Source organism: Caretta caretta, chromosome 12 (genome assembly GCF_965140235.1).
Source record: "Caretta caretta isolate rCarCar2 chromosome 12, rCarCar1.hap1, whole genome shotgun sequence".
NCBI lineage: Eukaryota > Metazoa > Chordata > Testudines > Cheloniidae > Caretta > Caretta caretta.
The window spans coordinates 44,115,941-44,141,725 of NC_134217.1; the positions used below are offsets into that span (position 1 = coordinate 44,115,941).

At 45.4% G+C, this 25,785-nt stretch overlaps 2 protein-coding genes across 7 annotated transcripts in view; both read left to right on the forward strand.

Annotated features, from left to right (window-relative positions):
• Positions 1 to 13: 13 nt before the first annotated feature.
• KARS1 (lysyl-tRNA synthetase 1) lies at positions 14 to 18,588 on the forward strand. 2 transcript variants are annotated; one of them, XM_075118528.1, is made up of 15 exons: positions 42 to 160; positions 272 to 424; positions 3,183 to 3,333; positions 3,869 to 4,034; positions 4,477 to 4,570; positions 4,973 to 5,159; positions 5,315 to 5,440; positions 8,866 to 8,985; positions 9,639 to 9,801; positions 9,902 to 10,075; positions 12,298 to 12,383; positions 15,080 to 15,165; positions 15,495 to 15,621; positions 17,724 to 17,867; positions 18,341 to 18,588. In XM_075118528.1, the coding sequence occupies exons 2-15, from the start codon at positions 303 to 305 to the stop codon at positions 18,425 to 18,427; spliced, it is 1,833 nt and encodes a 610-aa protein (XP_074974629.1). In that variant the 5' UTR covers positions 42 to 160; positions 272 to 302; the 3' UTR covers positions 18,428 to 18,588. The 2 variants fall into 2 exon arrangements, with proteins under 2 accessions (XP_048672330.1, XP_074974629.1); XM_048816373.2 differs by lacking the exon at positions 272 to 424 and having other exon boundaries at positions 14 to 160.
• Positions 18,589 to 22,264: 3,676 nt separating this feature from the next.
• ADAT1 (adenosine deaminase tRNA specific 1) overlaps positions 22,265 to 25,785 on the forward strand; it is a 74,032-nt gene continuing 70,511 nt past the window's right edge. For all 5 annotated transcript variants that reach the window (XM_048816380.2, XM_048816382.2, XM_075118530.1 and 2 more), the window contains exons 1-2: positions 22,265 to 22,398; positions 22,958 to 23,149. In XM_048816380.2, coding sequence (XP_048672337.1) covers positions 22,981 to 23,149 — 169 coding nt within the window. In that variant the 5' untranslated portion in view covers positions 22,265 to 22,398; positions 22,958 to 22,980. The remainder of the gene's footprint in view (positions 22,399 to 22,957; positions 23,150 to 25,785) is intronic.

Here is a 25,785-nt window from a genome sequence, read left to right on the forward strand (position 1 = left end):
TGCGCACGCGCCTAAACCAGGCTGCTGCCCCGCCCCCTCCCAAATGGTCTCTGACCCGGAAGTGCTCCTTCTCTCTCGGCCCGGCCGGGAAGATGGAGGCGGCGACCGGTGCTGCTCCGGCTGGTGACATGGCGGAGGCTGAGGCCCCTCTTAGCAAAAAGTGAGAGTGCGGGGTCGGGGGCCGGTGCCCGGGGCTGGGACCCAGCGGGAGGACCCGGGCGGGGCCCCGGGAGGCGCTGCCCGTCGCTGACCGGTGTCTGTTTCCTACCAGGTGACGGTCTCTAGAGCCGGGCGCTCGCGCCATGCTGAGCCCCGCAGCTGTTCGGCTCCTTGGGGGCCGCTTTGGCTGGGTCTGGCGGGCTCGGCAGCTCCGCGCCGCCTGCCCCGCGCTCCGAAGGCTCCAGGCACTTCATGACCAAAGAAGGTTGGTGATTTGTTGCTCTCGTCTCGAGTGTCGCCACCTGCTTTCTCGTGAAGTCCCTGTCCGGGGTGCTACGGGTGGGGGCGAGTGTCTTGCGGAGTCAGTGACCCTTCCTGAGGAATCTCCCTCTCATGGAATTCCCTCCCCCCTTTGCCTGGGGGCCCTTGGGCATCCTAGAAACCTTTGTGCTTTGGCATTTGTCTGTGGAGCATGTGGTAGAGTGGAGGTCCTGCAGTGTTTAAGGCCCAGATGCTCAAAGGCATTTAGGCTCTTTCTGGTTTCAGAGTAGCAGCCGTGTTAGTCTGTATTCGCAAAAAGAAAAGGAGGACTTGTGGCACCTTAGAGACTAACCAATTTATTTGAGCATGAGCTTTCGTGAGCCACAGCTCACTTCATCAGATGCAACCGATGTAGCTCACGAAAGCTTATGCTCAAATAAATTGGTTAGTCTCTAAGGTGCCACAAGTACTCCTTTATTTTAGGCTGTTTCTATCTTTCATTTCCTTCAGTGGAGGTTAGGAGCTAAATACTTTTCAGAATCTGGGCCTAAGTAGGTTACAGATATGCATGGTGATTGTTATAGACTGAAGACTCTAAACTGGAGACTCTAAATCTGTCATGCCCAGGGCGAAAACACTCTAGTTACTTCAAACTGTACTGTAATTATCCTTGGTGCTTTGCTCACTGAAGACTTTTACCTTATTTTGATTGTTATGCAAAGTTTCTAGGGCAACAAAATGGCAGATGACATTTAATGTTGATAAATGAAAAGTAATGCTTTCAGGGTTCCCTCCCAACTCTGAACTCTAGGGTACAGATGTGGGGACCTGCATGAAAGACCCCATAAGCTTATTTCTACCAACTTAGGTTAAAACTTCCCCAAAGCACAAATTCTTTGCCCTTGGAGGGTATGCTGCCACCACCACGTGATTTAACAAAGAATCAGGGAAAGGACCACTTGGAGTTCCTATTCCCCCAAAATATTCTCCCAAGCCCTTACACCTCCTTTCCTGGGGAGGCTTGAGAATACTATCCTAACCAATTGGTTACAAAGTGATCACAGACCCAAACCCCTGGGTCTTAGGACAATAGAGAAATCAGTCAGGTTCTTAAAAGAAGGATTTTATTTTTTTTTTAAAAAAAGGTAATAATCACCTCTGTAAAATCAGGATGGAAAATAACTTTACAGGGTAACAAAAGATTCAAAAACACAGCAGAACTTCCTCTCTGCTTAGTTTCAAAGTTACAAAAAACAGGAATAAACCTCCTTCCAGCAAAGGAAAAATTCACAAGCAGAACAAAAGATAATCCAACACGCCTTATCTGGCTTTTACTTACAATTTTTTGTAACATGAGAGACTTTTAGGATGATTTATAGGAGGAGTTTTCTGACCTGATGCTTCTCTGCTTCCCAAGAGAACACACACAACAAAGCCTCCCCCCCCCCCAAGATCTGAAAGTATCTTCTTTCCCCATTGGTCCTTTTGGTCAGGTGCCAACCAGGTTATTTAAGCTTCTTAACCTCTTACAGGTAAGGAGGAATTCTAGGCTACCCTTAGCTGTATGGTTATGACAAATGCACATTGGAAAACATAATTCTAACTATACATATACAATGATGGGGTCAAAATTAGTTGTTACCACTCAAGAAAGAGATCTTGGAGTCATTGTGGATAGTTCTCTGAAATCATCCATTCAAAGTGCAGCGGCAGTCAAAAAAGCTAACAGAATGTTGGGAATCATCAAGAAAGGGATCGATAATAAGACAGAAAATATCATATTGCCTCTGTATAAATCCATGGTATGCCCACACCTTGAATACTACGTGCAGATGTGGTCGCCCCATCTCAAAAAAGATATATTGGAATTGGAAAAGGTTCAGAAAAGGGCAACAAAAATTTATTAGGGGTATATAGAACGGCTTCCATATGAGGAGAGACTAATAAGACTGGGACTTTTCACCTTGGAAAAGCGGCAACTAAGAGGGTGATATGATAGAGGTCTATAAAATCATGAGTGGTTTAGAGAAAGTAAATAAGGAAGTGTTATTTACTCCTTATAATACAAGAACAAGGGGCCACCAAATGAAATTAATAGGTAGCAGGTTTAAAACTAACATAAGAAAGTATTTTTTCACGCAATGCACTGTCAGCCTCTGGAACGCCTTGCCAGAGGGTGTTGTGAAGGCCAGTACTATAATGGGGTTCAAAAGGGAGCTAGATAGCCATTGATGGAACCATCTTCCATGAATCTGTTAGCCAGGATGGGCAGGAATGGTGTCCTTAGCCTCTGTTTGCCAGAAGCTGGGATTGGGTGACAGGAGATGGATCACTTGATGATAACCTGTCTGTTCATTCCCTTTGGGGCACCTGGCATTGGCCACTGTCGGTAGACAAGATACTGGGCTTGATAGGCCTTTGGTCTGACCCAGTATGGCTGTTCTTATGTTCTAGGGCTGTAAAGGGTGAACAGTGAAGGATCAAGGAAAAAAAAAACAAGTATGTTTCCTCTATATGAGACAATGCCCAGCTAGTACTGCTTTATCTGGATACTGCTGACTGTAAGGTGAGGGACTGGAGCAGTCCAGAACAGAATTTGGGTACTTTTCACTTCCTATGAAGTGGAGCAAGGCAACATGTCCTCTTGGGGAGAGGAGAGAGAGTTAAGTGTAGGATGACCCTTGGACAGAATCTCTCTGGCAAGTGTTTCTTTCTGTAAGTTTCAAAGTGGCTTCTGTATCTGGTTTCCTCTCTTTTTCCAGTGAGCTGAAGAGACGTTTGAAGGCTGAGAGAAAAGTAGCTGAGAAAGAGGCAAAGCAAAAAGAGCAAAGTGAGAAGCATCTGAGCAAATCTGCCTTGACCCTGGGATCTGAGAACTGCAATGGAGCTGATGAGGAAAGCCTGGACCCCAATGTGAGCAGTTAGCCCGGATGGACAAGCGTGGTGTCTCTAGCCTTTATTTGCCAGAAACTGGGAATGGGTGACAGAGGATGGATCACGTGATGATTGCCTGTTCTGTTATTTCCTCTGAAGCACCTGGCATTGGCCACTGTTGGAAGACAGGATACTGGGCTACATGGAGTTTTGCTCTGGCCCAGTGTGGCTGTTCTTATGTTCTTAGCTGGACAGTGAGGCTGCAAGCATAGATTAATAATATTCCCCAAAAAAACTGCCTGAGGGAGAGGATATATCTAAGGTTTGAATGGTAATGGCTTAAAGCAATGACTTCTTCTTGTCTCATCACTGCATTTGTTTAGCCCCTTCTTAGTCCAATGTCTTAAGTGCTTTCTGTCAGAGGAGCTGACTCTTCTGACGTAGTCACTCAGGTGTTGTCTAACTTCTGTAGTCAAATAAATATTCCCAAATCAAATCAATTATGCTTTAGCTTGTGAACTGTACAGTCCCTTTGGTGTCTAACATAAATGTTCTTGTTTATGACTGATGACAGCAATATTACAAGATCCGCAGTCAGGCAATCCAGCAGCTGAAAGGCACCAATGAAGATCCTTACCCTCATAAGTTCCACGTAGACCTTTCCCTCACAGACTTCATAGAGAGGTACAGCCATCTGCAGGCAGGAGATCACCTGAGAGACATTACAGTGAGAGTGGCAGGTAAAGACTCACCTGGGACTTGGAGACAGTCTGCCACTTTGCGAAGACAAGCACTTACCATTCTTGGAGGGAGATAGATGGGAATGCCTCCACAGCTCTGTGGACCTTGCTTGGCAATTCCTCATAGTGCTAGAGCTGTAGCAAGATTAGGCTAAGTTTGGGTTGGGACCTTTGGGATAGAAGGTAGAGCGTTAGAGTCCTTGACAAGCAAGGGAGCAGGTCTGATGAGAGGACTCCAAGGCCCTGTGTTCATAACTAGAGACTCGTTACTTTGTCATCCAATGATGGGATGGAGGTTGGTGATATGTTGCCTGGGCTGCAGGGTAGGAGTGATGCTGTGCCGGGGCTTGTGCATGGAGATGGATCTTTGTTTTGGGGAAATGGAAAGATTTCTGACTTTGACTTGCTGTAACCATTGGACCATCTAACTTTGGGTTTCTAGGTCGAATCCATGCAAAACGTGCCTCTGGAGGGAAACTGATCTTCTATGATCTTCGTGGAGAGGGAGTCAAATTGCAAGTCATGGCAAACTCCAGGTAACTAGGGATCACTATAGCAACATTCTAAATCAAACTGTACTTTCTGGGAGGAGGAGATTAGAAGATGGACATCTTATTCTTCCCCATGCCTGTGAGCTTCAGCTCAGATTCCTAGTCTGTAGTCAGGTGGTGGAGAACACAATACAGTACGTCGAGGCTCCTATGCATGGAGACTCCATGCATCTGAAGAAGTGGGTTTTTTACCCACTAAAGCTTATGCCCAAATAAATCTGTTAGTCTTTAAGGTGCCACCGGACTCCTCATTGTTTTTGTGGATACAGACTAACATGGCTGCCCCTCTGATACTTGAATATTAAGTGTTTTGGGTGGGAAGAGACTGAGCAAAGCTTGATCTATGGACAAAAAGTGCTTAAAAGATGCATGTTTTTCCACTTGCAGGAACTACAAATCAGAGGAAGAATATATCCACATTAACAACAAGCTGCGTCGGGGTGACATTATTGGGGTTCAGGGGAATCCTGGAAAGACAAAGAAAGGAGAGCTGAGCGTTATTCCCTGGGAAATCACTCTGCTCTCTCCATGCCTGCACATGTTGCCCCACCTTCACTTCGGGCTCAAAGACAAGGTAACAACCACTCCTGGTGTTGAAGCCAAACTGGCAGCTTTTTGTATGTGTGGTATCATTGGTATCAGTGCACCAAATGAAGATCAAATTTTATTTTTTTTCTCTTTGGCAATAAGTATAATTTAGATTGTTCTAAAATTATCCACCCTTTTCAGGAAACTAGATTTCGCCAGAGATACTTGGATTTAATTCTTAATGACTATGTGAGACAGAAGTTTATAATCCGTGCAAAGATCATCACATACCTCCGGAGCTTCCTGGATGAGTTGGGCTTTCTTGAGGTAAGGTTTGGTACTTTGTTTCTCTCTGTGTGTGCTGCTCTTTTTCACACTTCTTCAGCTCCAAGGAGAGACCAACACCCACCTCACGTACAAAATGTGCATGGGACCGGGAAAAGTATACATATTGACTTTGGCTCAGTATACATGTTCTGACAATTTTGTGCCATAGAGCCACAAAGCACACTAAGTGCAATAGAGTTAATTATTGTTTATCTCTTTGTCTGCTCCCCTTCAAGTGACAGAGCAATTTCTGAGGGATACTCTTCTTTGACTGAGCAAACCCAAAGTTAGCAATTCAAGTTATTAATTATATTTGTTCCCCCATTGCTTTCTTCCATAATTGAAGTTGGGTAAATTGTCCCCTCATTCTCAAAGGTGTTAATTCCCCTCCTCCCCCCCCCCAAAAAAAAAAAAAAGGTAGAGTCAATCTAATTTACATAAAACATATGTAGTATTTATTGTCAGGTATAACAGAGAACAACATACCAGAACAAAAGACCTGTTTACTTCTAGATAATTCCTGTTTCCACTTCACACTCAAAGTATGACTCTCTTTGCTATCCACTACTTGGCAGATTTTAACCTCTTAGTCTACTGGATCCACAAAAGCTGCTAGTGGAGTTGTTTGTGTGAAATAACTAATATTGAGAACCGTGATATATTCAACACAGTAGATTTGTGCTGTGTTAAGGTGCCATTACTTCTTGACTGTACGTTTCCTATTTTCCTGAAATTAATCACTTGTAAACTAGCATTTAAATAGGCCATTTAGGCTTGGTGATCATGCTGGGAATTAACTACAGTGCAGGAGAAACAGCCAGTGTCTTTAATACAAAGTGACTTGGGTAGGCATTGCTACACAAACTCTACAAAAGTTACTCTTTCCCTTCAGATTCTAGATCCGTTCTGAATCTTTCTTCAACAGAGACTCCCATTTGGCTTCCATTTCCTAGGTTGTGGACAGACCTTTTTTCTTCCATTGGAACCCTGAGCCTCATTCTGAATCAGCATGAGAAATTCCTCTTCCTTGTTTTTTCCTGTTTTAAATGGTTGCAGCTGGAATACAAAAGTGCTTGTTTTGTACAGTTCCTAAATGAGTAGCAGAGCTGGATTAATTCCTGCTAATGCAGCCCAAGCTCCGGACCCCTAGTGGTGGTATTCTACCTAATGCAGTGGGACAAGCAGCCTGCAACCCCTACTTTGAGCTGTAGCTTACGAAAGCTTATGCTCAAATAAATTTGTTAGTCTCTACGGTGCCACAAATACTCCTTTTCTTTCTACTTTACTTGTGTGGAGGCCAGAGCTGACTGGTCAGCACAACCCTGATAGTGGGTAGAACAAGGCAGACTCTTGAGGAGCCTAACCAAATTGTAAAATTGCCCACATCTTGGGGAGCCCTTTTAAAAGAGGAGCGGGTATCATTGGTATTGCCACCTGCCCTCCCATTTGGGTGAACTGCCATGCCACATCACCTTCTTCCCATCATTGATGACTGTTTTCAGAAAATGTTTATTTTGTCTATATACCTGGCAGCATCTTCCTCTCCCTGGCATTTTACTCTTTATTTGGACCTAATGTGTATAGTACTCTTGAATAGACTAAGTTGTGAGGCATGTGGTTATACTCCATTACCCATGCACCTTTAAACATCCGAAAAATGCAGCTTCCGTGAAAGTTAGGTTGGCATAGTCTCCGGGAGCGCTGCAGCCCAGAGAGAGAAAAATCACATGTTGATTTTGCCTACCTACATGCTCGTATCTACAAGAGACATTATTTGAAAATAATTGTATACTGTAGAACTCCTTTTGGGCTCCAGAACTCTGTCTCTCCATACAGACAGACCCCTTTTTCCCCTCTGACGCTAATTTTAAATTAACAAAGCTAGCCATATAATATCCTTATACTCTTGGAAACTTTTTCAGATGCAATATTTTATATCTTAATTTTAAATCATTAAAACCCCCATCTTTTACCAAAGCAATTACATTTAAAGGAGTGTAGTTTTTGCAAAGTGTTCAGGTAGTGAAAGGAATACTGCTTCTTTCAGTGTTTATCAGTTGGCTGCTGTCAGTTGCTGCCCAAGGAACTTAGTGTAAATGATGAAATGGAGCAGATGGGACACACTGAGAAGGATTGATAAACATTGTTTCCACATACATAGTTTCACTTCACTTCTTGTCAGTGTAGTTTTACAAGGTTTAGACTTCCTGAGAAGCCAGACTTTCTCTGCTGGAGGTTGGTGATATGACTGCAAATGTCTTCAACAGCTTGGCCCAGTCCCTGTCCCTTCCCTACTCCACAGCTCCTTAATTGTGCAGAATATGGTTGTTCCTGCTATGTTCTTGATAGAGAAGATGGCTTAAATAGGCTTACCTTGTTGATTACAAAGGAGGAAGAATTTTTGTTTCAGAATAATATCTTTGTTCATGATGGTGAATTAATACATAGAATGTAAAAATTTCACATCTGAGCCAGGTGTTCTCTCTCTCTTTAACTGAAGTATTTATTGAACACTGTCAAGGTTCCTTCCCCACTCTGAACTCTAGGTACAGATGTGGGGACCTGCATGAAAAACCTCCTAAGCTTATTTTTACCAGCTTAGGTTAAAACTTCCCCAAGGTACAAACTATTTTATCTTTTGCCCTTGTACTTTATCGCTGCCACCACCAAACATCTAACAGATATATATAACCGGGAAAGAGCCCGTTTGGAAACGTCTTTCCCTCCAAAATCTTCCCAAACCCTACACCCCCTTTCCTGGGGAAGGTTTGATAAAAATCCTCACCAATTTGCATAGGTGAACACAGACCCAACCCCTTGGATCTTAAGAACAATGAAAAAGCAATCAGATTCTTTAAAAGAAGAATTTTAATAGAAGAAAAAGTAAAAGAATCACCTCTGTAAAATCAGGATGGTAAATACCTTACAGGGTAATTAGATTCAAAACATAGAGAATCCCTCTAGGCAAAACCTTAAGTTACAAAAAGACACAAAAACAGGAATCTGCATTCCATTCAGCACAGCTTATTTTCTCAGCCATTTAAAGAAAACTGAATCTAACGCATATCTAGCTAGATTACTTACTAAGTTCTAAGACTCCATTCCTGTTCTGTTCCCATCACACGGACAGAGAGAGAGAGGCTTTGTTTGTCCCTCCCCCCAGCTTTTGAAAGTATCTTGTCTCCTCATTGGTCATTTTGGTCAGGTGCCAGCGAGGTTATCCTAGCTTCTTAACCCTTTACAGATGAAAGGGTTTTTCCTCTGGCCAGGAGGGATTTTAAAGGTGTTAACCCTTCCCTTTTATGTTTATGACAAACACATATTATCAAAATAGTTGTAGCATGGGGAATGGAGGGAGGGTATGATTGAGTCAGGGGCATGAGAGTATTTGAGCTAAGGTTTAACACTTTTTTTTTTTCCATCAGATTGAAACTCCCATGATGAATATTATTCCAGGTGGAGCTGTGGCTAAACCTTTCATTACCTATCACAATGAACTGGACATGAACTTATACATGAGAATTGCTCCAGAACTCTATCACAAGGTGAGAGGTGATCCCCACATGGGTTAAGCTTCACACTTTTCTGACTCTATCTGCCTTCCCAAAATGTGAAGCATAAGATTGAAGTAAGGATTAGACTGGGGATCTCAAACTTGAATCACCGGGAGGCCCACATGAGGACTAGTACATTGGTCCGAGAGCCACATCACTGACACCCTCTGTCCCCACCCCCATTCCAACCCCTTCCTCAAAGTCCCCACCCCTGCCCTGCCTCTTCTCTGCCTCCTCCCCTGAGCATGCAGCTCCCCGCTCCTCCCACCTCCCTCCTGGAAAGCGCTAAGCGCCTGGAGGTAGGCAGAGGAGTGGGGATGTGGCGCGCTGGGCGGGAGGGGAGCTTGGCAGCCCGCAGATTAGACTAAAGGCCAGCAGATTAATTGGGTTGACAAAAGCAATTTCGCTTGGGTGGAGTATGGCTAAAGAGGTGAGCAGGAAAGAGACCCATATTGATTGGAGAATAGTGGATGTCAGGATAATTGAATCAGAGTTCTTCATTAGGTTTGTCTAGTGCTGCTTTTACCTCTGTGTTTTGCTGATAATCTTGGGAATGTAGATTTGGTGCAATTTTGTGCTAGTCAGAACTTTCTTGACTCCATTTCAGAAGGCTAATGTGACCAGCTGGATTTCTTTTTGTTTAGATGTTGGTGGTTGGAGGCATGGACAGGGTGTACGAAATTGGGCGCCAGTTCCGGAATGAAGGAATTGATTTGACTCATAATCCTGAATTCACAACCTGTGAGTTTTACATGGCTTATGCAGACTATCATGACCTGATGGAGATCACAGAAAAGTTGCTTTCAGGTGACCTAACCTAATATTAATTAAAGGAGAATAAGAATCTGTGTGAAGATAGCATGTGATACAGCATGGCATTGATTTTAAGTGTAGTTTTATCTTGTAGGAATGGTGAAGCACATTACTGGAAGTTACAAGGTCACTTATCACCCAGATGGTCCTGAGGGTCATGCCTATGAGATAGATTTCACCCCACCCTTCCGGAAAATTAGCATGGTGCATGAACTGGAGAGAATCCTGGGAATGAAACTTCCAGCAACTGATCACTTTGAGACTGAAGGTCAGATGAGTCTCTGTGCTTTCACCTCCCCCTGGCTATTATGGGGCAAAGACCTCTAACCCCCAGTCCATGTTGATCTATAAGCTGCCTTCAATACTGTTTATTGCAAGGTGCTGTTTTGCTCAGATCTACATGTGAGCTGAGTAGATGGGGTTGCCCGACTGTGTGGTTTTGTTGGATTAACTACAAGATTTCAGAGTGTAGTCTTGATGTCCTGCAGGTTCTTGTAAGGGTCAGCAAGGTTCCACTTTATTGCCTTTAAATCTTCATTGTGTATACATGACACTGTTGAGAGAGTTAATGAGGAGGCCTGTCTTGAAGTGTTTTCACTACATTGACACCTGGCATTGTATCTGTTTCGTCTGTCTCTTAGGAAGCAGAGAAGACCCTCTGTATCTGGTAGTGATTAGGGCATGGAGGGCAAATAGGTTGGGGTAGCAACTGGAAGATTATATCGGGCCCTTTGGTTGAAAATGCATCTGCCATTTGTCCCTTGAGTTGACAGTTGTGGAGAGCTGCTTTTAGGTGATTACATAGCAGCAATGATTTGGTTGGGTAGTTATGATCTTTCCCTCAATGTGAGCCTTGCTACCTCTAGACAAGGCTATAATGCACTATACCTCAGTCAACACCAGTGGTTTTCAAACTTTTTTTCTGGTGACTCAGTTGAAGAAAATTGTTGATGCCCGCGACCTAACGGAGCTGGGGCAGAGGGTTGGGGTGAGGGCTGCAGGGTGGGGCTGGGAATGAATCATAGAATATCAGGGTTGGAAGGGACCCCAGAAGGTCATCTAGTCCAACCCCCTGCTTGAAGCAGGACCAATTCCCAGTTAAATCATCCCAGGCAGGGCTTTGTCAAGCCTGATCTTTAAAATGAGTGGTTCAGGGTATGGGAGGGGGCTCTGGGCTGGGGCCAGCGAGGGGTTTGGGGTGCAGGAGGGGGCTCTGGGCTGGTGATGAGGGGTTTGGGGTGCAGGAGGGTGCTCAGGGCTGGGGCAGGGGCTTGGGGTGTGGGCTTACCTTGGGCAACTCCTGGTCAATGGCGCAGTGGGGGTGCTAAGGCAGGCTTCCTGACTGTCCTGGCACCGTGGACCATGCTATGCCCTGGAAGCGGCCAGCAGCAAGTCCAGTCCCTAAGTATCTTCCTGCTCCCGTTGGCTGGGAACTTGCCAGTGGGAGTGCAGAGCCAGTGCTCGGTGTGGGGGCAGCGTACAGAGCCCCGTGGCCCGCCCCGCCTAGGAGCCGGACCTGCTGCTGGCCGCTTCCAGAGTGCAGCGCCGTATCAGAACAGGTAGGGACTAGCCTTCCTTAGCCGGGCAGCACCACCGACGGGACTTCTCATGGCCCAGTCGGCAGTGCTGACCAGAGCTGCCATGACCCAGTGCCTTGTATTTCATGACCCAGTACTGGGTTGCAACCCGAAGTTTGAAAACCACTGGTCTACACTTTAAATATATCTAAAAACTAAAGTTAGTGAACAATATGGTGGTTCTCTTAAGTGGAAAATCTTATCATGAGCATGTGACACTAGTGCACTAGGACCTGCATGGGTTTTCCGGTGGCTTTTTCAGCTGCTTGATTTAGTTTTGTTAGCCCTAAAATAGCTCTGGGACCTGCCTACTTGAGAGACTGCCTCTCTCTTTGTGATACCGATGCTACTGCAATCAGCAGAAGTGCTTAACATGGGAGCCCCTTGATTTATGAGAGTGAAGGCTGCTGGCAGATATGCTCTTTGTGGACCTGTCAACTTTGGAGCGTGCTCCCACTGCCTCATTGATCTGAAATGGTCCAAATCTGTTGACCATTAGGACGTTCTTCAAAACTCCTCAGTTTGAGCAGGTATTTGGGAGAAATGATAGATTGATCTATCTATATATAGATTTTTTTTTTTTTTTTAAATAATGCTGAGACTAGCTGTTTGTCCACAGTGGCGCTCTCTGTGTGGGATAGTGTTTATAACTGTTGTCAGAGCATCTAGAGCTGGGTTTAGGAATCTTATGTTTGAGTTTAAATTGGAAGCAATTAATACTGCTCTTCATGCTCTGTGGAAGGCTGAAACCATATTCCTGAGCTGGTATGTCCCAGAGTGTATTATAACAGAAAATATTGAAAGTCATTCCAGTCCTCCTCCATTGTGTCTGGATCATTCTGCGGGTCGGGAGGAGGGGGAGAAGAACTAACTATATGAATAGCTTCTCTAATATTTTGCATTATGAAAACAGAAACTCGCAAGTTCTTTGATGCTATTTGTGTGGAGAGAGGTGTTGAGTGTCCACCTCCCAGGACCACGGCCAGGCTTCTTGATAAGGTAAGTGGAGGTGGATTTTTCATAATCCTGAGATCTGGCCCTACGAAGCAGTGGGGCCCATTTGAAGTTGCAGGTTCTTTGCGGACTACTGGTTAGCTTGATGGAGCATTTAGTAAAAATGAATGGCAGAAAATTTAAAACTAATAAAAGAAAGTATGTCAACGCACAACCTGCAGTTAGCCTGCAGAACTCAGAGAAAGCTGTAAGTAAGCAGTTTTCTTTGCACCATTTAAGTCAATAAGAAATTTGCCACTGATTTTAAGAAGAGCGTAAGAATTGCCATAATGGGGCAGAAAATGGTCCATCTAGCCCAGTATCTTGTCTCCGACAGTGGCCAGTACCGGAGCTTTGGGGGAGTGTACATAATAGGGCAGTTGGAGTGATCAACCTTTGTCTTCCCCTTCTGGCAGTTAGACTACGAGTGTTGCTCTATTCATGGGGTTACATCTCTGACCATCTTGGCTAATAGCCATTGATGGACCTTGTGACAGGCTCCCCGGGCTGCCACCTGATGTACCTGAGTACCACTGAGCCCACCTGTAACACCTTGGGCTCCCTTACACTGTCTTGCTCAGCTAGGCCCTCAAGCCTCTTCCAGCACGCGCGCGCGCGCGCACACACACACATTTTGAACATTTTTGTATCCTCTGCAAACATTGCCACTTCATTGTTCACTCTTTTTTCCAAATCATTAATGAATATGTTGAACCGCGCAGGTCCCAGGCCAGATCCTTGGGAGACCCCGCTATTTACCTCTTTCCATTGTGAAAACTGGCCATTTATTCCTACCTTTTGGTTTCTATCTTTTAACCAGTTACTGATCTATGAGAGGACCGTCACTGTTGTTCTATGACTAGTTTCCTTAAGAGACTTTGGTGAGGGACCTTATCAAAGACTTTCTGAAAATCCAAGTATACTATATTAATTGGATCACCCTTGTCCACATGCTTGTTGATTCCCTCAAAGAATTCAATAGATTGGTTAGGCATGATTTCCCTTTACAAAAGTTGTATTGAATCATGTTTATCTGTGTGTCTGATAATTTTGTTCTTTAGTATAATTTCTACCAGTTTGCCCAGTACTGGAGGTAGGCTTACTGGCTTGTGTTTGCCAGAATCACCTCTGGAGCCCTTTTTAAAAATCTGCATTATGTTAACTATTTATTTTCCAGTGATCTGGTACAGAGGCTTGTTTCAGTGGTAGATTACATATGGAGAGTAGGATCCGGCCCTCTGAAAGGACCTCAGTTCAGATTCCATAGATGTTCCAGGTGAAGAAAGAAAATGGCTTGCAATCTTGCTTGTCTTTACCAGTCCAGAGGTCAGAGGTGCTGGCTTTGTGGAGATGTCGTGGGGAGGGACTGCAGCATCTATAGAATGATCGTGTAGCAGAGATGTACATGAGACTTTCAGTGAATCATGATGTTTGGCTACATCTAGGAAAATACACTGGAATTTAATTCAGCCCTTTTCCTGTTGCCAGAGAGAATTCAGTAATACCCCAGAGATGTCGTTCTGTGTCTGTTTATAACAGAACACGTTGTACTGGTGGCAGAGTGATGGAGATCTATAGAGGATTCTGGATTGATACCTGGCCTCTTAGTTCCGGGGCTAGTAGGATAAAAGAGAGCTATTTTAGTACAGTGGATGGTCCCAGGTAGGAAGAAATATCTTGTAACAGGGGCTTCCAAACCGTGGCTTGTGAGCCACATGCAGCTCTTTTACAGTTAAAGTGTGGCTCACCCCAGGGCTCCTCCCATTCTCCACCTACTAGACTGTAGGGGAGCGGGGACTTGGGGCTTCTTCCCTGCGGGGAGAGGCATCTTGGGGCTTCAGACCCACAGGGTACGTGCACTGGCTGGGGCTTTAGCAGGAGCAGGGATGAAGCTGCGGCAAGTGCCTCTTGCGGGGCTGAAGTCCCAACATCTCCTCCCCTCCCCCCCCCCCTCCCCGCAGGACTGAAGCCCCTTAGCCCTGCCAGGAGCAGCCTGGCTCCCAGACTTCTGAAGATTGTCATATGTGGCTTGGAGAATCAGTAAGTTTGGCCACCCCTGCCTTATAACTTTGCAGGGACACTTCCAGTCAATTAGAAGCAGTGTAGACCAACTCTGAAAGCTATTCCAATTGTCATCCAAGTGTAATGGCCTTGAGAAATAGGGGATCAACAGTGTTTTGTGGAGGACCCCTCCCTCCACACATTCTGCATGAGTGGAGAGAAGAGTATAATTAGATTCACATGTGCCTCCAAAATGTACAGTAAAGCACAGGGCCAGTATGAGTATTATTCATTTGTTTTCCTCTTTTCTGCCCCTTCTCACCCCAACTATTGCCTGAATGTGTTTTTTTTTCTGGCTGCTTTGTCTAGTGGCTTGTGCCACAGATGTCAAAACTGGAATTAAACTCCCAATACCACCCTGAGACATTGTAGGTAACAGTGGTAGGCTTATGTTCTGACACTGGAGTTCTTGTTAAACTTGATGAATTTTAGACAGTCTTGTGTTTTATACAGTCTTGGGCTAGATCAGATTTTAATCTCTCCAAGCAGGACGCTTGGCCTCTCTTGCAGGCACCCATTGCTGTTTATGAAGACATTACTCTAAGTAGGCTTTTGAAGTAGTGAGTCATCTCAGTCTTATGGCACCTCCTTTATTATGAGATGTTCTAACTTGAAAATTCTGTCCTGCTCCTGTTTTTCAGCTTGTTGGTGAGTTTCTGGAAGTCACCTGTATCCATCCCACATTCATATGTGATCATCCGCAGATCATGAGCCCTTTGGCCAAATGGTAAGAGTATGAGATTTTATATAAAGTCATGAAATAATGACCACCTTTGTTATCTCCATGAGAAAAATTATGTCTGTGAAAAGGAAAGATTTGATGCCATGTGACAGTTTGGGAAGTCTGACATTTGCCCAGGTCTTGGTTCCTGAGCCAGGGAATCCCATTTCATAGGGCATAAAATCCAGGGGGAAAATGTCTATACTGAGTGGCCTGGAGTTTTAGAGTGGTGGCCGTCAGAGTGGGCATCTCTTCTGAAACAGCGATCTTGTTGTTTTTCCTGAGGAAGCTGTGTTAGTTTCTGAGCTGCCTGCTGACTTATCTCCTCTTCACAGGCATCGCTCTCAGCAGGGACTGACAGAACGCTTTGAACTCTTTGTGATGAAGAAGGAAATATGCAATGCATACACAGAGCTCAACGACCCCTTCCAGCAGCGGCAGTTTTTTGAAGATCAAGCGAAGGTAGGGAATTGTAGAGATTAGAGACCGAAAACACTTTATGGTTGGGGTGAATGCCAGAATGTGTATTTCCAGTTTACACAGACTCCTATCTCCTCTTTCTGTGCTCCCTACTGGCTGTTCTAAACATTCACAACTAACACCACAGGAATCTTACTGGCATTGAATCTCAATCAAATGGGTCTAACATAAGCTTTTGCAAGAAATATCTCCTACATCGAGTCCAGTCCTATCAGCTCTGCCTGCCATCAAAGGGAGAATTGTTAGAGGACAAATGAATGCTGCAGCAGGCACAGAGGGAAGAGTTTGGAACAAAACACATGGTAAAGATGGAAAAAATGGAAAACCAAAAGAGCTTGTGTTAACTTTTTTCAAGAAGAACAAAATACATATTGCATTAGAGAATTGATTCCTAAACACTTTCTTAATATATCTTCGATGTAAGCAACTGCTGTAGACTGCCATCAGGGTGATATTGATTAGGAGAGGAGATAGACAAGATTACCTATTGAAATGTAATAGTAAAAGTTTTAAAGATACCTGTTATACTCCCTTCTTCTGGTGCTAGTGGAGTGCTCTGTCTCCAGTATCCCAAGGTACATTTCTTCACATGTGCCAAAAGGAATCCTTGCAGCTTGAGTGTCAGAGACACTGTTTCACAAGACAACATTTAACTTGGCTAGAATTAGATGTTGCTGTCAGCACCCATGCCATTTTCTAAGGCTATATCTACCCTACTGCAGTAAGTTGACCTACACTGTGCAACTCCAGCTACGTGAATAACGTAGCTGGAGTTGATGTACCTTAGGTCGAGTTACCACGGGGTCTACACTGAGGGAGGTTGACGGGAGAAACTCTCCCATCAACTTACCTTAATCTTCTCGTTGGGGGTTGTCGGGTTCCCTTCCCACTCTGAACTCTGGGGTACAAATGTGGGGACCCGCATGAAAGACCCCCTAAGCTTATTTTTACCAGCTTTGGGTTAAAATTTCCCCAAGGCACAAATCCCTTGTCCTTGGACGGATGGTATGCTGCCACCACCAAGTGATTTAGACAAAGATTCGGGGAAAGGACCATTTGGAGTGCTTATTCCCCCAAAATATCCCCCCAAGACCCTACACCCCCTTGAGAATAATATCCTCACCAATTGGTACAGGTGAGCACAAATCAAACCCTTGGGTCTTTAGGACACTGAAAATCAATCAGGTTCTTAAGAGAAGAATTTTATTAAAAAAAGTAAAATAATCACCTCTGTAAAATCAAGATGGAAGGCAATTTTACAGGGAAAAATAAAAAGATTTAAGACAGAGAATTCCCTTCTAGGCTTAGTTTCAAAGTTACAAAAACAGGAATAAACCTCCCTCCAGCATAGGGAAAATTCACAAGCTAAAACAAAAGATAATCTGATGCCTTTTCTGGCTTTACTTACTGTCTTAGTAATTTTGGATGCTTTTTCAGGCAGGTTCTTAAGAGATGTTTTTTTCTGCCCCTGGTGTTTGTGTGTGTGTGTGTGTCTCTCTCTCTCTCTCTCTCTCCTTGAGAGAACACACAAACAAAGCCCCCTCCTCTCTTCCCCCCCCCTCCCATTTGAAAGTATCTTCCTTCCCCATTGGTCCTTGTGGTCAGGCACCAACTAGGTTATTTGATTTTCTTAACCCCTTACAGGTAACCTCTGACCAGGAGGAATTTTATATTACTGCATACATAAAGGTTGTTACCCTTCCCTTTGTATTTATGACAGGGGTAGAGTACAGGGGTCTACTGGAGAGCGATCTGTTGTTGATTTGGCAGGTTTTCAGTAGACCCACTAAATGGACCGCTGGTGGATTGGTCTCAGAGTGTCAGTCCCAGCTGTAGTGTAGATATAGCCTATGATGTGGCCTTCAGAATACTTCTCCAGATACTAACACCCCGGGATGAGGGGTAAGATCACCTCCTTGTTCATTTCTTCAGCTGATTTTACAAATATGCAGACCCTACTGGAACATAGCCCCCTAGGTTCCAGGAGTGTAGTAGCACCCCTTTGAGGTGACACAAAAATTAGCAGTAGCGTTGACATTTCCTGCACTATGGGCGATGGGAACTTCTTCTCACTGTTCATTTAGGCAAAAGCAGCAGGTGATGATGAAGCCATGTTCATCGATGACAACTTTTGCACTGCATTGGAATATGGACTTCCACCGACAGCTGGATGGGGCATGGGCATCGATCGGCTCACCATGTTCCTTACAGACTCCAATAATATTAAGGTAATGGACCACCTGGAGGAAATAGGGAGTAAGAAATCCTGCAAAGTACTCTCCAGTTGTAAAAACAAAAGGCTACTTACGTTATGAGAGTCTGATTGAAACACCTGTCTACTTCCACATCCCATCCTAAAGGCCAGGAAATTCAGGGTTATAGCTGAAATCCAAACTCCATAGGTACTGTTGTGGGGATTAAATGGTGCAATGGTAAAAATTAAAATTGCCTTTTTTCTGAATTAGCCATTTCTGGGGTTTTCTCTCCAACACCTGCAGTTTCATGGTGTCCATTATGGGACCTGGGGAAATCCAACTTGAGCATTGAGGAAGTAAATAGGGTTTGTAATTAAGTATGCACAAATCAAGTACTTATAATTTGCTGGTTTAGGGGCTCTTATTTTTATGCAAAAAGGAATGTGAATGGGGAGGTGAGGAATAGGGAGAGGGGGGAAGCTGATGGTGTTTGGTTCCCTCCACAGGAAGTGCTGCTGTTTCCTGCTATGAAACCTGAAGACAATAAGAAAGAGGTTGAGTCCAGTCCCTCTGCTGAAGGCACCTCAGTGTGAGGGGCTGCTGATCCTTGCCTGTGTCCAGTTGGGAGGCAGATGTTTGCTTTGTCTTCAGTAATTACGGGTTGTGGACAAAGGTTGCTCCTGCCCTGAGGAGACCAGTGAAAGCTGCTGTGTCACGGTTTCTGTAAATGAATAAAAGACAATGCTATCCTGCCTCCTCTTGCTTGGTGTTTGTGTGCAAGGTGGCAGCGTACAGGGCCGGATTAACCTTTTGTGGCCCCGGTGCCAACCCTATCTGTGGGCCCATTCTGAGGTGGGCCTAGTGGCAGTGCCATTGGAACCCTAGTAAATCTGGTGCTGAATCTGAGACATTTTTCATTTTGATCACGCACCTCTGCACGACTATATGTATTGCCATACGCAGCTTCCTCAGCCCCCAGTTTTTCTCACTGAGCTGTACCCATGTGGGTTTACCAGTGTCCACTATGAAAGTTCTGTTCATTGTGATCAGAGGAAACTCTCCACAGATTTAGCTCCTTCCTCATTCAGAAGTTTTGTAGTCATGTCTCTCACACCATCCTGTTTCACCAGTCACTATATGTGGTCCTGGCCTCAGCTCAACCAAGTTCCACAGCCAGCAGATATCCGATCAGTTCTGACAGTCCCCTCCCCTGGCGCCCATCCTGCCATTTGCAAACACCATTTTCCCCAACCCTAGCTCAGTGAGCACTTAGCCCCTGGGACCCTGAAATCACCAGCCTTTTTCCCTCTGCTCCTATCTACATGCTATTCCACTACCTGGTCACTAACACCTTTCCTCATGTGTTTCCCTTCTACCTTGGTTGTGCTCCCCAGTCAGTCCTATTCTCCCCCTGTAAACCTGACCTGCTTCTTCTTTCCCTGTTCCCCTTGACATTCCTTTTCTACTGGTGACCTCTGTTCCTTGAAGTTAACTCCAGTTTCTTTCTCTGCTCCTAGCTTAATCTCCCCTAATAGTCACAGTCACCTGTAGCTTCTCTGGCTAAAGCCATGGGGCCAATTGCTAGAGGCCAGCCTTAGACAGCTGCAGCTACTAGATGCAAGAGGGCTGGCAGTTCCAAGGCTGAGTATGCTTGAACCTTGCAATGGCAGCAGTAGGGACTCTGTCCTCAGCGCTAGCCCTAGGCAACTGTAGAGTCTGCAGTTAAGTGCTTCCCTACTCCAGGCCATGGCTTTGAGATGCCCATCACCTGCTGCAGATGCCCCCCAATGTAGTCAGAAATCACCAGTGTGGTGCTCTGCTCTATCCAATGTTGATAAGTTAGCTGTGTGTGTGTTCTCCCTGTGTGCTGTCCCAGCTCTGCGCAGGCAGCTGGCACAGCAGATTTTGAGTGAACTGACCAATGACCACAGATTCCAATAAGGTATGAAGGCACCCGGATAGGTTTATTGCCAAATGAAACAATGTCTGCAGTTCTGCTAGTACATGTGTGCTCCCTGAAAATGGACCAGTTCAGTCACTGGCGGGATTTACCACTGACCCCTAAGCCAGACAAAGACACCTCCTCAGGGGTGCATTCTTATACATAGGTACAAACTACACATCACTCCTGATGTATTGAGGTACAACCCCTCTACGTGTTAGGGTGCTGCCTCTCACCTGGTACATGTTGGTTCGAACAAAACAACTCTATCCATATTATCCTTTTGATCCTGTCTTTGGGATGGGTCAGCATGTTCCTTGTTATCTGTGTGGAATATAGTAGTATCTGTGTTCTTGGTACCATCCTGGCACATGTTTATATCTCTAGTGTCCAGTACCTTTTAGGTTTCAGAGTAACAGCTGTGTTAGTCTGTATTTGCAAAAAGAAAAGGAGTACTTGTGGCACCTTAGAGACTAACCAATTTATTTGAGCATAAGCTTTCGTGAGCTACCGCTCACTTCATCGGATGCATACTGTGGAAAGTGTAGAAGATCTTTTTATATACACACAAAGCATGAAAAAATACCTCCTCCCACCCCACTCTCCTGCTGGTAATAGCTTATCTAAAGTGATCAATCTCCTTACAATGTGTATGATAATCAAGTTTGGCCATTTCCAGCACAAATCCAGGTTTTCTCACCCCCCTGAACTCCCCCCCCCACACACACACACAGCAGGAGAGTGCTTCCTACACTTTCCACAGTATGCATCCGATGAAGTGAGCTGTAGCTCACGAAAGCTTATGCTCAAATAAATTGGTTAGTCTCTAAGGTGCCCCAAGTACTCCTTTTCTTTTTGCAAGTACCTTTTAGGTATGTATGTTTTTGCAACATCAGCCCTTTCCTTGCCAGACTATGAGCAAGTTCTGCTTCTTGCTCACGGCTCAATTTTGCTTTATGTTAAAGTCTTGAACATTACTTTAGTTCAGGTCTTAGGCCTCATACTGGGCCTCTGATACAAGGGTTTATGTTTCAGGGCCTCATTTTACTACATTATGCACCCCTCATCTAGCACATAGTCATGCAGTCTGGATGATTTTGGAGGCTGGGATGCCAGAAGGTTCACCATCCCTGAGCAGTAGCTCTGCAACAAGTTCACACCACCCCCCTCCACAGTGGGACCCTGTGAAGACAGTGGAGTTACCCCATGTATAACCAGTTCCACCCAAAGCCTGTTGAAGTGAGTGGGAGTCTTTTCACTGTCTTTAATGGGCTGTGTATGGAGTCTAGAATGAGGTCCTTTGCTTCTAGGAGCACAGTACATTCTAAAACTATGCTACACTGGTTTACTATTGTAAGCAGGAGGGTCGCACATGACCTATTGAATAATCAACACCTCCGGTCTGAAAATATCAGGTGGTATGGTTACAAAAGCAAGGCACTTCTGAATTCAGTAGGACTTTTGGATGTGCACAGAATGCAGGACTGCAGTAAAGTGGAACAATTTTCAGTTTGTGTAAGTGGAGGATATCTGGATCCATATTGTAAGGCTGTCCTACATAATGAAGAAAAGTTGAGGTCCTTTGCTGTTCTTTTCTACCACTCTTAGTTTCTGTGGAGAACTTGCCAGTGCAATATTACTGTCATATTTTTATGGGAAATAAAACTTAAAAAAAAAGGTACTGGTTGTTGAAAATAGCAATTCCAGTCCTGGTTAGCATTGGGAAGAGACCAGCATTCGTTATTCAATTTTATCCTACTTTTTCTACAGCAAATTATAGTGGAGACTTGGGAGAGATGAAGTAACAGAGTGGCCCCGCTGAACTTGAGCATTCCTGAACTCTGAGGGTGTTCAAATCTGGAAGGCAGGCACTAGATTCCCTTTTTGAGTATTAGATAAATCTGGAAAGGAAAAGCCAACTTCTGCTTCCATGGCTCAGAAATGGAAATTGAGTCACATCCTGGTGCGTGTCTGGTCCCTAAAGTGGCCCCGTCTGCAAGTAGAGCCTTTTCTCCCTTCCCTACTATTTTAACTTCTCCTGGTGGAGTCCTCCCGGCTCAGGGCTGGATCCATGCGGCGGGGTGCGCGCTGGAGTCATGTCCGGGGGTGGCCAGCGGTGGCCGGGGGTGGCCAGCGGCTGCCCGGGACCAGGGCTTTCTCCGGGGCTGCAGGCTGGGCGCTGTGGTAATCGGGGAGGAAGCGGGCGTTACGGGCCCCTTCGGAGCCTGGTGCTGAGAGGCGCAGGTCGGGCCGGCCCGGGGCTGCTGCTAACTGCAGCTCCTGGGCGAGCGCCCCGTGCCCGGGCGCGACCGGCAGTCCAGCGCGGCATGGACTTTTGCGCATGCGCTCTCCTCTCCAACCTCTCCCCAGAGCGCCGGCTCGCAAATGTCCTCGTGCGCGGCCTGGGCTAAGGGCGTGGCTGCGGAATTACCCCCGATAGGTCGCGGGCGAAGCTTGCCTTGGGATCTGCTTCCGGAGCAGCCGGAAGACGTGGGAGTCGCGACCCCAGCCCGGGTAAGGCTGGGAGCCGAGCAGGCCTGGGCGAGTGGCGCGGCGCGGCGCCGGGACTCCTGGGCTCCCTGTCCGGCCCCGCCGCCGGCGGCCTCCTGGCGCGGAGGAGGGGTAAGCGACCTGGCGGGAAGAGGCGCAGCCTAGGGGAGAAGCGGGAATTTGAATGACACGTTCCCAGTCCTCGCTCTTTTAAACCGTGTGTTCGTGTCGTCAGCGCGAGGGCCTAACTGTGATCGGTCCCGCCTCGCGCCGGCCGCTCTACGGGCGCAGCGACCATTCGCAGCCTGCCTGGCAGACGGAGGGGGGAGGGGAGAGGGCGGGAGGGCGGCACAGAGCGGAGAACTGAACGGCGCGCGGCGGGCCGGAGCTGGGCATAGGAACTGGGTCTCCTGACTTCTGGTCCAGTGCCTTATCTAGTAGCCAGCTCCTCCCTTGTCGCCTCTCCATGCCTCCGGCAGCTCTGGGAAACATCTAAGGGACTAGCTTGTTTGAAATACCACCTGAAAATACAGTTCTGCTGTCTTCTGCTGAAGTATAGGTGGGAACTGATGGCAGTAGTGCGGCTGGGGGTTTGTATGGGGGTACAAGGAAGGGTAATATGAGGTGGTGGACTGGGAAGGGAAGGTGATGCTTTTCTGGTCGTTTTTATGCTGTATCCAATTCTGTTCAGAAGCTGATGTGGCAGCTGTAGCCATGTGGTCAGCTGATGAGGTTGCTGGTCTGTGCTACACACATTATAGCACCAAGCTTCCTAAGCAGGGGAAGCCGGATCCTAACCGGGAGTGGACTTTACTGGCAGCTGTGGTTAAAGTGGAGTCTGCGCCTGAAAGAGAGGCTTGCCTTAATGTTGGGAATCTGCAGGGTGAGAATGAATCTTCTTTTCTCAGTAAATGCCTGTAATGTGATTTTCAGCTTAATTAAAGGTGACCTGTAAAGGAAAAAAAATTGTGGGGTTTTTGCCTAAAAAGTGTTTGAATTTATTTTCTTACTTTTATCCTAGAAACATAGGGAATGTTAAATATTCTTTTCTGTTTGGTGGAGATCTCCATTGGAGGACCCTGAGAAGTAAAGTGAGATCTTTTGCAGATCTTGTTTGAAAGGACAGGGATGTGACTCTAGCAAAATTATTTTCTCTCAGGAAAAATAGAGTACATAATTATTATGAGACCTGATCAGATAAGTGGTCTTGCTAGTCCAGTATCCTGTCTCTGACCGTGCCCATTTTCGGCTGCTTTACAGGAAGGTCTGAGAAACCCCATAATGAAAAATAATGGCATAAACAGCACAAAGGAAGATGTCCCTTCCTTTCTGTCTATTAGCTCCTAGAGTTTTGTTGTGCCACACATCAGTGTATTGTCTGATCGCTTCCCATATAAAATAGACTGGCAATAGAAAAGTTCCTAGTGGGTTTTACAGAGTGTCTTACTCTTCTCCCTTTTTGGGTTTTGAAAACTCTGCAGGGGCCGGTGGTTTGTAATGTGTTTTGTGAGTGTGTGTGTATGGTGGGGGGGGGATTGGTGTTGTGAGTATCATTCTTGTCTTGGTGGAAGGGCTCTTTCTGGAGGAAGGTTTTGCAATACTTGTGAAGGGGCTCGAACTCTGCAGTTTTCTGCTTTCTGGAAGTTTGTTCCACAGCCACATCTCTTTGATTCCCGGCTGTCACATGCTTTGTTCTGGACTTTGTGGTCTGCATTGGCCCAACTCTCTTGGCATTTTACAGTTTGGAATTTGATCTCTAATGTAACTGGTCTTGAGTCATTAATTGGTCCTAATCTTCAAAGCAGTCTTAAAACTGGCATTGGAAATGGACTGGGAACCAGTGGAGGGACAGTGCCATGTTCTCATGGCAACCAAAACCATGGAAGAGGTGGACAACTGCACGTTGTATCAGCTGGAGCCTTTGCATTATTCTTACACTCTGTGTCAGACACAGTGAATTACTGTAATCTAGCTTGGACGTGACAAATATATGCATCATTGTGGTCAGATCTTCATCTGGGAGGAGTTACCTAGTGAGCTGGAGGTGAAAAGTGGCATTTTTAGATACTGATGCTAACTGGTCATCCAGGGTTAGTGGGGAGTCAAACAGGACCCTGAGGCCTCACATCATTTTGATGAATGGACATGGTGTGCCTTCAGGGAGAGGGCTCTTAAGTGTTGCTCTTTCACAGCAACCCCACCAAATTTACTAGCTTCACCAGGGTGAGACAGTGTCTCAGCTCATTCTTCAGTGTTTCCCCATTCTGACCAGCATCACTTCCTGTCCCACATTCTAACCCTCATAAGGTAGTGGTTGATTTATATCCTAAGGCATGAGAGATTAGACTGCCATATAATGTGGATATTATTTATTTATTTATTTATTTATTATTCATATTAATGTTTAATCCTCCTAAGCCCTTGACCTTGGTGACATCTTGTGGCAGAGAGTTCCACATGTCCGTTGTTCAATGTGCACGAGTATTTTATCAGTTTTTAAATGTAAAGGACGGAAGAAGAAAAAACTTTCTCCCAACAGGCAGCTGACCCTCCAGGAAATATCTGCACCTACTGCGGGCAGATCTGTGTTTCCAGGATTGGACTCCTGAGTCATCTTGGGACCAATATGTAAATCGGTGGTAGAGATCATCCTTGAATTGAGGGATCACTGATGATGATGAAATGTACTGCTCTTCAATTTCAGTGAATGTTCCTTGTTCTTGTATTATGAAAGAGCATAAACAAGTCCCCAGCTGACTTCTCTATACAATTAATTGTTTTTATATGTATTTATCATATCCCCTCTCTGAATAAAACAGTCCAAGTCTCTTCAATCTCTCCTTATACAGAAGTCTTTCCAGGACTCTAGTCATCCTTGTTGCCTTTCTCTGGAACTCTTCTGTTTTGCTATATCTTTCCTGAGAAGAGGTGACTAGAAATGAACATAGTGTTCAGGGTGCTACGAATCAAAATTCGGGCCTTGTTGTGCTGGGTGCTGTAGCAATGCATATGAAGAGATGATTCCTGCCTCAGACTGTGCAGTCTAAGAAGACAAGTGACTACAAAGGATGAGGGGACAGGATCACCGTGAAATACATACCATATTTATGGAGTTTTGCATCTGCACTTTTTTTTTGCTAAGTATAGATAAAATAAATGACAGCCAACCCCATCTGCCCACCCATCATCATTATTCTATAAATGGAGACAAGGAGGGGACTGAGAACAGAGCTTTGCAGGACCTGTTTGGAGAGCGGAAAAAGAGGAACAATTGAAAGAAACTGACGGAGTGATCTGAGAGGTAGGAGAGTTGTGAGAGGAAAACCACAAAAGCCAAGATGATGAGATTTCAAGGAGTGTTACAGAATTACAGGCTCTGGGTTTGGGCCAAGAAAAGGCAATAGAAATCTTGGGGAGAGCAGTTTCAGTGGAGCTCAGGGGATAGAAGTCAGACTGGAGGGGGGTCCATGATGGAGCTGGAGAAGAGGAACTCTAGACAGTGGTTGCACATGGCATATT

Bases quoted from the DNA above. Each gene is read 5' to 3' on its own strand.
- KARS1 (XM_075118528.1), top strand. From the start codon at position 303: ATGCTGAGCCCCGCAGCTGTTCGGCTCCTTGGGGGCCGCTTTGGCTGG. The intron at 10,076-12,297 runs GTCAGATGAGTC...TTATGAAAACAG, and splicing joins TGATCACTTTGAGACTGAAG to AAACTCGCAAGTTCTTTGAT. The intron at 12,384-15,079 runs GTAAGTGGAGGT...CCTGTTTTTCAG, and splicing joins CGGCCAGGCTTCTTGATAAG to CTTGTTGGTGAGTTTCTGGA.